Below are 13,655 nucleotides of genomic sequence, written 5' to 3' on the forward strand. Positions count from 1 at the left end.
AGTTGCATAAAAACCCCACCATCTGTGTTTTGCTTCCTGCCCAATAGGGCACTTCCCCACCTAACATAGTATAGTTAGGTTACTATAGTTTATCACCACCACTGTAGTAAGAAAGGCTTTCGTTCATGATTTCTCTTCATGTCTTCTGTCTCTTGACTTGTGTTTCCCCATGTGCCCCTGCATGGTGTGGTGTCTCCCATCCTCTTGAACATTGTAAGTAATGAAGTCTTCTTTCAAAGACAATTGTCTCCATGTCTATCATTTTATCATGCCTGATTAAAACAAATCCCCGGTACGTCTTAAAACAATTGGTGCAGTGAGCAGGGTGGTTCAGTGACAGATGAGGATAACATGTCTCCAGCCAGCTTTTGGCTTACTAACTGGATCCAGCTGACAGCACATAATGCTTGGGAAGGCTCTGCTGGCTGTTGACATACTTGCTTTAGCAGCCACCGTGTAGTGTTGTATCTGTTGGGTTTTTCTGGTTATCCAGTCCAATTGTGTCAGAGCTCAGAAAGCTGAGCCCACCCTGAGCTTAGGGTGCTGTAGTCTGAGCAAAGAGGTCCCCACTTGGTCCCTATGTGTTGTGATGCACCTAGTCTGGATGCGGTCTCCAGGGGTTCTTAGGGTAATCGGCTATCGTACTGAGCAAAGGTTCCCTAAAGGGATGGGAACGGTTACCCTCCCACCCTCACCTGGCGAGCTTGATCTGTAGGTAGGGGCTGCTCCAATATTCTCCCTTATTTTCCTTGTATGCAAAAGACATACTAGCCTGTCTCATTAGGTAGCAGGATGCTACCTGGCTAGGCATCCTTAAATTGGAAGGACCTAGTGACGATCAGCTTGAGGGCACCCACCCTACAGAGACCATGGCTCCCCACAAATGTTATGTTATTGCAAAATCCTCTGCTGTTCTCCACCGTGCTGTTGTCACAGCTTGATCCCAGAGCCAGTGATATAAGATAGGAGGGCCCATCCCTGGAGACCAATGGCCCAGTGTTTAATGAAAAAGGGGAAAGGAATATCTGTTTCGAACTCCCCCTGCAAACTAAGGATGTGGTCCAATTAATAAAAAATTATAAAATAATCAATTATATCTCCTAAGTGCTGATTATCAGTACACAAAAGGTCTTATACTCTTAACAAAAAAATTTTAAAGCTAAGGCTGATGCCACTCTTGCAAATTCACAGTGCTTTCAGTGGTTCAGCCTGTTTGTGGTTAGTTGTGAGTTCAGACGTGTGAATGACAGACACATTAATGTGTCATAGAATTATCAAGTTCAGTCATTTCAATTTTTGCAGTGGTTGCTATTATCTGTTTTTATTTGTGTACATTTGAATCCTAAAACGCCAAAATGCAAGTGTAAACTTTACAATGAATTTTCTGAAAAGTGGAAATTAATTAAGCAAGGAAAAATTCCCTTTGAAGATTTTTTACAGTATGTAAAAATGGTAGTGGTAATTCCCTGGTGGTCCAGTGGTTAGGACTCCGTGCTTTCACTGCCAAGGGTATGGGTTCAGTCCCTGGTTGGGGAACTAAGATCCCACAAGCTGTGCAGTGTGGCCACAAGGCAAAAAAAAAATGTAGTGAGTCAGATATAAAGCAGCATATACTAACAGCTAAGCATAAGAGATGTATAATTTCTTCAGCTAGTACTATAGAAAGAGATAAAATAAATTTTTTGATTAATAGGAATTCAGATTGAGATATAGTAATTGCAGCGGAAGCTGTAAATACCCTCCACGCCATACATCATCACCAGTCTTTCAGCTCAAATGACTGAATGTACTGCTGCCAGAGTATTTTCTAATTCCAGAGTTGCAATCAAAATTTCAAGTGCCAGGGCTTCCCTGGTTGCACAGTGGTTAAGAATCCGCCTGCCAATTCAGGGGACACGGGTTCGAGCCCTGGTCGGGGAAGATCCTACATGGTGCAGAGCAACTAAGCCCATGTGCCACAACTACTGAGCCTGTGCTCCAGAGCCCGTGCTCCACAAGAGAAGCCACTGCAATGAGAAGCCGGCGCACTGCAACGAAGAGCAGCCCCCGCTCACCGCAACTAGAGAAAGCCCACGCACAGCAACAAAAACCCACTGCAACGGGAAAGCCCACGCACAGCAACGAAGACCCAATGTAGACGAAAGTTCAAAACCTTTAAAAAGGGGCTTCCCTGGTGGCGCAGTGGTTGAGAGTCCACCTGCCGATGCAGGGGACACGGGTTCGTGCCCCGGTCCGGGAGGATCCCACATGCCGCGGAGCGGCTGGGCCCGTGAGCCATGGCCGCTGAGCCTGCGCATCCGGAGCCTGTGCTCTGCAATGGGAGAGGCTGCAACAGTGAGAGGCCCGCGTACCGCAAAAAAAAAAAAAAAAAACCTTAAAAAAAATTGCAAGTGCCAGGATAAAGTCCACTGCAACAACAACAAAAATAGCTTCAGTTATGATTACAGAGATTATCAATGCTCTAAATGCCTCATCTTTTTTTTTTAGCATCATCGCTGTGGATGCAGATTACAATTACAATGCAGAAAATACATATTTTCCCCTTCTACATTGCTTTTGGTTGAGGTAATAAAAATACAAATTTTGGTGGATGTTTGCATAAAGGTGCAGACATGTTTATTCCAAGGTTAAACAAAGCATGAATGATTCTGTGGAAGATGTTGACTGTGCTGCCCATATTCTGCACAATGCTTGCTGTTCAAATAGCTTCTGATGTTCTTTCTGTTGATGTTGAAGTAATTGTCATGAAGTTGTTCTCTTACTTCAGCACTTATACTATTTGAATTGAGTGATTGAAGGATTTTTGTGATTTTTTTTAAAATTTATTTTATTTTTGGCTGTGTTGGGTCGTCGTTTCTGTGCGAGGGCTTTCTCTAGTTGCGGCGAGCGGGGGCCACTCTTCATCGCGGTGCGCGGGCCTTTCACTGTCTCGGCCTCTCTTGTTGCGGAGCACAGGCTCCAGACGCGCAGGCTCAGTAGTTGTGGCTCACGGGCCCAGCTGCTCCGCGGCATGTGGGATCCTCCCAGACTAGGGCTCGAACCAGACCAGGGTTCCCTGCATTGGCAGGCAGGTTCTCAACCACTGCGCCACCAGGGAAGCCCCTGTGATTTTTTTAATTGGCATTCAGTATTTTTCATTTCTCTTGCATTCAGAAACTCATTGACTCTCTTTAACAAACACAGCTGTAAGAGTTCTCAGTTTATTTAAAGCACTGAAATAATATTTTAATTCTCAAGAAAAGGCTCCCAATTCTTGTTTAACCTTTTAAATATTCCATTGAATGAAGCTAATTTGCTTATTTCTTGTACATAGATTTCAGTATCTTTTTAGCAATAGGATTACGGAAATTGAAAGAAGAGCAAAAAGTGTTAGTGAAATATTCCACGTTTAATGAAACTTAGTGAAATCTTCATGTCAGACTGTTCTTAAAAGGGAAAACATTACTTATGGAATAATAGGAATAGGAAAATAAATTTTGACTTGTGGATAATCATTATTGTACTTGCCATGACTGTATTTTGAAATGAGTTTCATCTCTTAAAGAATTTGATTCTTTTACATGGATGTTACTAACTGCTCTTATAGCATGAGGACAAGTGGAATTGTCATGTGTAGTGTTAAAAAGGAAAGGAAAAAAATTGACAAAAAGTTTTCTTTTATCAGTGGGCAGCATGTTAAAAACTTGTTAATCGAGATCCATCGTAATCCTCAAGAATGGAAAAGGCAAGTTCTGCCATGAATAATGGTATTGTTTCAACAAATCAAATCTGAAGAGCAATTCCTAGAGTTGTTAACTTTATGCCATTATATCTGCTCAGAACGCTAAAGTTGAATGTCTTTTCTCATTAATTAATGTCCAATGGACAAAGAACGAAGTAAGTGAGATGTGACTACTGTAGAAGATATGTTATAATGAAAATGGAGCAATGTAACAGTCTCTGGAAGAAATTGTATAACTCAATTCTGCAAGGAACTGTTATGGAGAGCCAATATATCAGGAAAATAGTTAATGAAAGATATGTAATTTAGATACTTAAAATTTATTTCAGATGAACAACAAATAAAAGTATGTCTCATGGCTTGTATTTGCTAAATCTGGCAATTTTACCCAATGTGCCCAAAGTCACCGACCCTTTTCTTTTTTTTAATTGAAGGAAGTATACTTGATTTAGTGTTGTATTAGTTTCAGGTGCACAGCAAAGTGATTCAGTCATATATGTGTGTGTGTGTATATATATATATATATATATATATATAGAACTTCAGTTTTATATAATCTATATACATACACATAAAAATACTTTCAGATTCTTTTCCATTATAGGTTACTACAAGAAACTGAATATTATTCCCCTATGCTATACAGTAGGTCCTTGTTTCTTTTACATATAGTAATCCCAAACTCCTAACTTATCGCTCCCCCCTTCCCCTTTAGTAACCATAAGTTTATTTCCATCGCAGAGACTTTTCTAATTGAAGTGGCTCTAAGGCTTTCAGGAAATGTACCGTGCACAGCTTTGTGGCACAGGACGGGGCTGTCACTATGGGCCTTCTGCGCATGTGCACTGCCTCCCCTCCCCCCTCCCCCCGGATGCTGGGCGTGTTCCCGTTCCGCGGCCGCTGTCTCGCGAGGAGATGGTTGCGGAGCCTCCGGCGGCTGCGAGCCCGGTAGCTGGCTAGCAGGACGCTGCTGTGGAGCACCGGGGGAAGATGAAGCTCCAGGCTAGAGGCGGGTGAAAGAGGAAACGGCTTTGTGTCCAGATTCGGTGTAAATCTGGCCCCGTTTTTATGCACCTGTTGAGAACCTGCACGTCCCAGCGCTTAGTTTTCTCATCTCCAAGGTGCCCTGTCGTTTGAGGCCTCGGTAAGACCGCGCGGAAACTGGCCCTTGGCTGTCAGTAGATGCGCACTTTTCTTCTCAGCGGAGACCCTTGTTCTTTTCCACTCAGGATCTCGCTGAATCCTCCCAACCACCTGTGGTCAGCGTCGCGTCCCCTTTCTAACGGTGAGGCTCCAAGACGGGATAGGAATTCAAAGTGGCGAAGGGAGTAGGGGCAGGAGCAAGGATAGATCCCATGCCTCGTTCTCTGCCCAGCATGAAATCTGAGCATGAGTCGGTCGCAGCAGTAAGCAGCTTGAGTACCCTAACCCCTCAAGGAAATAGTTTTGAAGTGAATGCAGCATTGGTTTTGGGGGATTTCTTCTTGTTTCTAAAGAACCTGTGAACATAAGTGGAGGCGTCCAGGCCCCTCTGACCCCCTCCAGCTTTGCCTGTGCCCTCAGTAGCACCAGTTTGCTTTTACAGGAGGTCCTGCTTAAGGTCCAGGAGCTTTCGATCTTGGATGAATATTCTAACTGGCTTAGGTTTCACCTTTCTTGCAACAAAGCGGCTTTTGTGGGGTAGGAAGGGGAATTCCCGGGAGCGTAAATTGTCCCGGTAGGACAATCAGTGCGCCTGAGACCTCAGGAGCGATCCAGAGCCCAGGTGCAAAGACGCTTGTTGCTCAGCTGGAAGCAATTTGGGTCCTCCTGCCGGAACCAGTCATATGCAGACTGTCACAGACTGGGTGATGGTGGAAACCTTGGGCCAACTTTCCAGAGAGATGTAAGCCGTGGTTGGGATAGGAGGACAAGACAAAAGGAACAGAAGATACTGCTTCTTGGGGAGTTGTGAAGGCATCGTGTGGCGGGAAGAGCTGACCAGCCACAGGGGAGGGAATTACCGTCTTCCTTCACTCTTTACTCCACTCTTTATGAGCTCTGAGCTGTTCCCACACTCGGCACAACTAGAGATATACTGATGCCCCCTGTATCCCCATCTTACAGAATCAGAGATGGTACTGCAAGACAGGTCGTTAAGACTTGGACTTAAGACAGGTCTATTTCTGCTTTACTTAAAAGATGGAGTTGGATTGGGGTGGGCAAGAAGTGGGTCAAAAATGTTAAGTGGTTACAATTCTACGTTTTGTTATGGCAGAATCAAGAGGAGACATGGAGTCTCTTGATGGTCTAGGCAGGTCTTTTCTGCATTAACAACAGATAAGTCAAAACCAGTTTGGTTTGGTTTGTTTTTTTTTATTAAAAAATACTTTTGAGACCTGAAACCAACTTAAGAGTAAACCGTTTTTTTCCTTCCAAAAAAGACCAGCCCTTTTTTCCTTCCAAAAATACCCCATCCTTTTTTTCAGAACCTTGTTGAGATTCTCTGGTTTGTAATGAACATTACAAATTTTTGTGCTGAATATTTTTGCTCAGCATCAGTTTTAATGAAAGCATTGTGTTCTGTTCCTTGGCTTTTCCTAATTGGGTTAATTAGTTAAATGTGTTGTTTGTATTTTTTCTGTGTTAGAGCATACATTGTTAACAAATCAGCAGAAACCAAATGTTTTTACATTTGAAAACGAACTTGTCCAAATATTACATAATCATCCCAGAGTCATGCATGGACACCCGAGTGCTTCCCTCCCTCACTGTTATCCTTTCTGCTGCTTCTCAAAGTGTCTCCCATTCTGAGGTGTTTCGCCAGCTGCTATGTGGAGCTTTCTAGGCAGGTGATGTCACTCATGAGCTTTCCTTCTTTTTCAGGTGTAGCCCCTCAGTTCTCTACATTCTTCCAGGAGCAGCAGAAAATGATCACATCCCAGGTGAGTCATTTAATTTATGCACAGTTTTGCTTAACACTGATTGAGGTTTATAAAATATCTATGCATTCATATGAAATAGTAGAAATAGATATGTTAACATCAGGAAAAATACAGAACAGAAGTCAGCAAATTGCAGTCCATGGGCCAAATGTAGCATGCTGCCTGTGTTTTTATGGCCCACAGACTAAGAATTTTTAGATGATTGAGAAATCAAGAGTAGTAGTCTGTGATGTGAAAACTGTATGAAATTCAAATCTCAGTGTCTGTGAAGTTTTATTGGAACACAGCCATGCTCATTCATTTATGGCCGTGGCTGCCGTCAAATTACAAGGGCAGAGTTGAGTGGTTGTGACAGAGACTGTGTGGCTCACAGGCCTAAAATGTTTACTATGTGGACATTTACTGAAAAGGTTTGCTGACTTCTGATTTAGAACAGCAGATCAACAGTAGGACAAAGGTGCCATGTAGGTAAATGCAGATCCTGTGATCTTACTGAGTTGTGAAACTGGGCCGTAAAAATGTTTTTTGATAGATCTCATTAGGTGACATTGTGAACCTTTTTTTCTTAATTTTTGGCTGCGTTGGGTCATCGTTGCTGCACGCTGGCTTTTTCTAGTTGCAGCAAGTGGGGGCTACTCTTCGTTGCAGCACGCAGGCTCAGTAGTTGTGGCACACGGGCTTAGTTGCTCCACAGCATGTGGAATCTTCCCGGACCAGGGCTCGAACCCGTGTCCCCTGCATTGGCAGGCAGATTCTTAACCACTACGCCACAGGGATGTCCAGTGACATTGTGAACCTTCTAGTGACAGTCTTGCAGTTGCATAAAGAAGTGGTAGGAATAAAGTGAATGATTTTTGTCTAATCCAGGGGAAAAGTTGAGATGTTGAAAGAAAATATGTGATAAATAATTCAAATGAATTAGAGCAGCATTAGGACTCATGGTTGTTCAAAGAAGGGACAAGTCTGGGTAGACCAGGGTGACCTAGGTTGGTTAGTAGGATGAGGCAGGCTATGTGACAATACTGAGGACTGGGCAGAATATAAATCTTTGTAGAATACGGCAAGGGATTCCCCTATTTTAATTGTGGCAAAATACATATAACATGAAATTCACATTTCAACCATTTAAAAGTGTAGAAATTAGTGGCATTTTGTACATTCATGATGTTATGCAACCATAAACACCACCTACTTCCAGAATATTTTCATCACACCAAAAGGAAAACCCTTACCCTTAATAAGCAGTAATAGCTTAATAAACAGTTACTCCCCATTCCCCTCAGCCCCTAGCAACTGCTAATCTGTTTTCTGTTTATGGATTTGCCTTTTCCGAATAGCTCATATAAATGGAATCATGAAGCCTTTTGTGGGTGGCTTCTTTCACTGATCATGTTTTCAAGACCCATCCATGTTGTAGCTTGTATTACTACTTCATCCCTTTTATGACTGATTAATATTCCATTGTATGTATATACTACCTTTTGTTTATCCATCATTTGATGGGCATTTGGGGGTGACTCCATGTTTGGTTATTGGGAGTAGTGCTGCTGTGAGCATTCATGTACAAGTTTTTGTCTGAAGACCTATTTTCAGTTCTTTCCTGGGAGTGAAATTGATGGATCATGTGATAATTCTGTGTTTAACTTATTTTGAAACTGCTAAACTGTGTTCTGCAGCAAGTCCCTTGCAAGGCCTTATAAATTTTATGTTAGCTTTCCTATTTCCACACAAAAAGGCTGTTGAGATTTTATAATTTTTTAAACTAATTAATTAATTGTTTTATTTTTTTGGCTGAGTTGGGTCTGTGTTGCTGCACGTGGGCTTTCTCTAGTTGCGGCAAGTGGGGGCTACTCTTTGTTGCGGTGCGTGGGCTTCTCATTGTGGTGGCTTCTCTTTGTTGCAGAGCATGGGCTCTAGGCGCGTGGGCTTCAGTAGTTGTGCACGGGCTCAGTAGTTGTGGTGCACAAGTTTAGTTGCTCTGCAGCATGTGGGATCTTCCCAAACCAGGGCTCAAACCTGTGTCCCCTGAATTGACAGGCAGGTCCCTAACCACTGCACCACAAGGGAGGTCCAAGACGAGATTTTGATAAGGATTGCATTGAATCTGTAGACCACTTTGGGGAATCTTGCCACTTTAAGAATATTAAGTATTAGAATCCATGAACATGAGATGTTTTTCCATTAATTTAGGTTTTTAATTACTTTCAGCAATGTTTTGTAGTTTTCAGAGTATACAACTTACATATACTTGCTGAAACTTATTCTTAAGTATTTTGTTCTTTTAAGTGAATCAGTTATACATATATATATGTTCCCATATCTCTTCCCTCTTGGTCTCCCTCCCTCCCACCCTCCCTATCCCAACCCTCTAGGTGGTCACAAACCACCTAGCTGATCTCCCTGTCCTACGTGGCTGCTTCCCACTAGCTATCTATTTTATGTTTGGTAGTGTATATATATCCATGCCACTCTCTCACTTTGTCCCAGCTTACCCTTCCCCCTCCCCATATCCTCAAGTCCATTCTCTAGTATGTCTCTGTCTTTATTCCTGTCTTGCCCCTAGGATCTTCATGACCATTTTTTCCCTTAGATTCCATATATGTGTGTTAGCATATGGTATTTGTCTTTCTCTTTCTGACTTACTTCACTCTGTATGACAGACTCTAGGTCCATCCACCTCACTACAAATAACTCAATTTCATTTCTTTTTATGGCAGAGTAATATTCCATTGTATATATGTGCCACATCTTCTTTATCCATTCATCTGTCCATGGACACTTAGGTTGCTTCCATGTCCTGGATATAGTAAATAGAGCTGCAATGAACATTGTGGTACATGACTCTTTTTGAATTATGGTTTTCTCAGGGTATATGCCCAGTAGTGGGATTGCTGGGTCATATGGTAGTTCTATTTTTAGTTTTTTAAGCAACCTCCATACTGTTCTCCATAGTGGTTGTATCAATTTACATTCCCACCAACAGTGCAAGAGGGTTCCCTTTTCTCCACACCCCCTCCAGCATTTATTGTTTGTAGATTTTTTGATGATGGCCATTTGACCGGTGTGAGATGATATCTCATTGTAGTTTTGATTTCCATTTCTCTAATGATTAATGATGTTGAGCATTCTTTCATGTGTTTGTTGGCAATCTGTATATCTTCTTTGGAGAAATGTCTATTTAGGTCTTTGCCCATTTTTGGATTGGGTTGTTTTTTTGATATTGAAATGCATGAGCTGCTTGTAAATTTTGGAGATTAATCCTTTGTCAGTTGCTTCATTTGCAAATATTTTCTCCCATTTTGAGGGTTGTCTTTTGGTCTTCTTTATGGTTTCCTTTGCTTTGCAAAAGCTTTTAAGTTTCATTAGGTCCCATTTGTTTACTTTTGTTTTTATTTCCATTTCTCTAGGAGGTGGGTCAAAAAAGATGTTGCTGTGATTTATGTCATAGAGTGTTCTGCCTATGTTTCCCTGTAAGAGTTTGATAGTTTCTGGCCTTACGTTTAGGTCTTTAATCCATTTTGAGTTTATTTTTGTGCATGGTGTTAGGGAGTGTTCTAATTTCATACTTTTACATGTACCTGCCCAGTTTTCCCAGCACCACTTATTGAAGAGGCTGTCTTTTCTCCACTGTATATTCTTGCCTCCTTTGTCAAAGATAAGATGACCATATGTGCGTGGGTTTATCTCTGGGCTTTCTATCCTGTTCCATTGATCTATATTTCAGTTTTTGTGCTAGTACCATACTGTCTTGATGACTGTAGCCTTGTAGTATAGTCTGAAGTCCGGGAGCCTGATTCCTCCAGCTCCATTTTTCGTTCTCAAGATTGCTTTGGCTATTCGGGGTCTTTTGTGTTTCCATACAAATTGTGAAATTTTTTGTTCTAGTTCTGTAAAAAATGCCAGTGGTAGTTTGATAGGGATTGCATTGAATCTATAGATTGCTTTGGGTAGTATAGTCATTTTCACAATGTTGATTCTTCCAATCCAAGAACATGGTATACCTCTCCATCTATTTGTATCGTCTTCAATTTCTTTCATCATCGTCTTTTAATTTTCTGCATACAGGTCTTTTGTCTCTTTAGGTAGGTTTATTCCTAGATATTTTATTCTTTTTGTGGCAATGGTAAATGGGAGTGTTTTCTTAATTTCACTTTCAGATTTTTCACCATTAGTGTATAGGAATGCTAGAGACTTCTGTGCATTAATTTTGTATCCTGCTACTTTACCATATTCATTGATTAGCTCTAGTAGTTTTCTGGTAGCATCCTTAGGATTCTCGATGTATAGTATCATATCATCTGCAGACAGTGACAGCTTTACTTCTTCTTTTCCAATTTGTATTCCTTTTATTTCTTTTTCTTCTCTGATTGCTGTGGCTAAGCTTCCAAAACTATATTGAACAATAGTGGTGAGAATGGGCTGCCTTGTCTTGTTCCTGATCTTAGTGGAAATGGTTTCAGTTTTTTTTTCACCATTGAGGATGATGTTGGCTGTGGGTTTGTCATATATGGCCTTTATAACGTTGAGGGAAGTTCCCTCTATGTCTACTTTCTGGAAGGTTTTTATAATAAATGGGTGTTGAATTTTGTTGAAAGCTTTCTCTGTATCTATTGAGATGATCATATGGTTTTTCTCCTTCAGTTTGTTAACATGGTGTATCACGTTGATTGATGTGCATATATTGAAGAATCCTTGCATTCCTGGGATAGACCCCACTTGATCATGGTGTATGATCCTTTTAATATGCTGTTGGATTCTGTTTGCTAGTATGTTGTTGAGGATTTTTGCATCAGTGTTCATCACTGATATTGGTCTGTAGTTTTCTTTCTTTGTGACATCTTTGGTTTTGTTATCAGGGTGATGGTGGCCTCGTAGAATGAGTTTGGGAGTGATCCTCCCTCTGCTATATTTTGGAAGAGTTTGAGAAGGATAGGTGTGAGCTCTTCTCTATTTGTTTGATAAAATTCGCCTGTGAAGGCATCTGGTCCTGGGCTTTTGTTTGTTGGAAGATTTTTAATCACAGTTTCAACTGCAGTGCTTGTAATTGTTCATCTTTTCTGTTTCTTCCTGGTTAAGTCTCAGAAGGTTGTGCATTTCTAAGAATTTGTCCATCTCTTCCAGGTTGTCCATTTTATTGGCATAGCTTTGCTTGTAGTACTCTCATGATCCTTTGTATTTCTATGGTGTCAGTTGTAACTTTTTTCATTTCTAATTCTATTGATTTGAGTCTTCTTCCTTTTTTTCTTGATGCGTCTGGCTAATGGTTTATCAATTGTGTTTATCTTCTCAAAAACCAGCTTTTAGTTCTATTGATCTTTGCTATTGTTTCCTTCATTTCTTTTTCATTTATTTCTGATCTGATCTTTATGATTTCTTTCCTTCTAACTTTCGGGGTTTTTTGTTCTTTCTCTAATTGCTTTAGGTGTGAGGTTAGTTTGTTTATTTGAGATGTTTCTTGTTTCTTAAAGTAGGATTGTATTGCTATAAACTTCCCTCTTAGAACTGCTTTTGCTACATGCCATAGGTTTTGGATCGTCATGTTTTCATTGTCATTTGTTTCTAGGTATTTTTTGATTTCCTCTTTGATTTCTTTAGTGATCTGTTGGTTATTAAGGTGTGTATTATTTAGCATCCATGTGTTTGTATTTTTTAAAGATTTTTTTCCTGTAATTGATAATCTCATAGCATTTTGGTCGCAAAAGATACTTGATACAATTTCAGATTTCTTAAATTTACCAAGGCTTGATTTTTGACTCAAGACATGATCTATCCTGGAGAACTTAAGCACTTGAAAAAATGTGTATTCTGTTGTTTTTGGATGGAATATCCTATAAATATCAATTAAGTCCATCTTGTTTAATGTATCATTTAAATCTTGTGTTTCCTTATTTATTTTCATTTTGGATGATCTGTCCATTGGTGAAAATGGGGTGTTAAAGTCCCCTACTATGATTGTGTTACTGTCCATTTCCCCTTTTATGGCTGTTAGTATTTGCCTTATGTATTGAGGTGCTCCTATGTTGAGTGCATAAATATGTACAGTTGTTATATCTTCTTCTTGTAGCAATCCCTTGATCATTATGTAGTGTCCTTCTTTGTCTCTTGTAATAGTCTGTATTTTAAAGTCTGTTTTGTCTGATATGAAAATTGCTACTCCAGCTTTCTTTTCATTTCCATTTTCATGGAATATCTTTCTCCATCCCCTCACTTTCAGTCTGCGTATGTCCCTAGGTCTGAAGTGAGTCTCTTGTAGACAGCATATATACAGGTCTTGTTTTTGTGTCCATTCAGCCAGTCTATGTCTTTTGGTTGGAGCATTTAATCCATTTATATTTAAGGTAATTATCAATATGTATGTTCCTATTACCATTTTCTTTTCTTTTCTTTTCTTTTTTTTGTGGTATGCGGGCCTCTCACTGTTGTGGCCTCTCCCGTTGCGGAGTGCAGGCTCAGCGGCCATGGCTCACGGGCCCAGCCACTCCACAGCATGTGGAATCTTCCCGGACCGGGGCACGAACCCATGTCCCCTGCATCGGCAGGTGGACTCTTAACCACTGCGCCACCAGGGAAGCCCTGTTACCATTTTCTTAATTGTTTTGGGTTTGTTATTGTAGGTCTTTTCCTTCTCTTGTGTTTCCTGCCTCGAGAAGTTCCTTTAGCATTTGTTGTAAAGCTGGTTTGGTGGTGCTGAATTGTCTTAGCTTTTGCTCGTCTCTAAAGGTTTTAATTTCTCCATCAAATCTGAATGAGATCCTTGCTGGGTAGAGTAATCTTGGTTGTAGGTTTTTCTCCTTCATCACTTTAAATATGGCCTGCCACTCCCTTCTGGTTTGCAAAGTTTCTGCTGAAAGATCAGCTGTTAACCTTATGGGGATTCCCTTGTGTGTTACTTGTTTTTCCCTTGCTTCTTTTAACATTTTTTCTTTGTATTTAATTTCTGACAGTTCGATTAATATTGTCTTGGCTTGTTTCTCCTTGGATTTATCCTGTATGGGAGTCTATGTGCTTCC

At 40.8% G+C, this 13,655-nt stretch overlaps 1 protein-coding gene across 3 annotated transcripts in view; it reads left to right on the forward strand.

Moving 5' to 3' along the window:
- The window catches only part of LOC132507535 (zinc finger protein 37A-like), a 66,715-nt gene that overhangs the window by 12,591 nt on the left and 40,469 nt on the right, over positions 1–13,655 (forward strand). For 2 of the 3 annotated variants that reach the window (XM_060126971.1, XM_060126970.1), the window contains exon 3: positions 6,587–6,645. In XM_060126971.1, the coding sequence (XP_059982954.1) occupies positions 6,587–6,645 (59 nt within the window). Of the gene's footprint in view, positions 1–4,651; positions 4,866–6,586; positions 6,646–13,655 lie in introns of those variants that run through there. The other variant, XM_060126972.1, reaches the window with a different exon arrangement.

This window comes from Lagenorhynchus albirostris, chromosome 16, assembly GCF_949774975.1.
Source record: "Lagenorhynchus albirostris chromosome 16, mLagAlb1.1, whole genome shotgun sequence".
NCBI lineage: Eukaryota > Metazoa > Chordata > Mammalia > Artiodactyla > Delphinidae > Lagenorhynchus > Lagenorhynchus albirostris.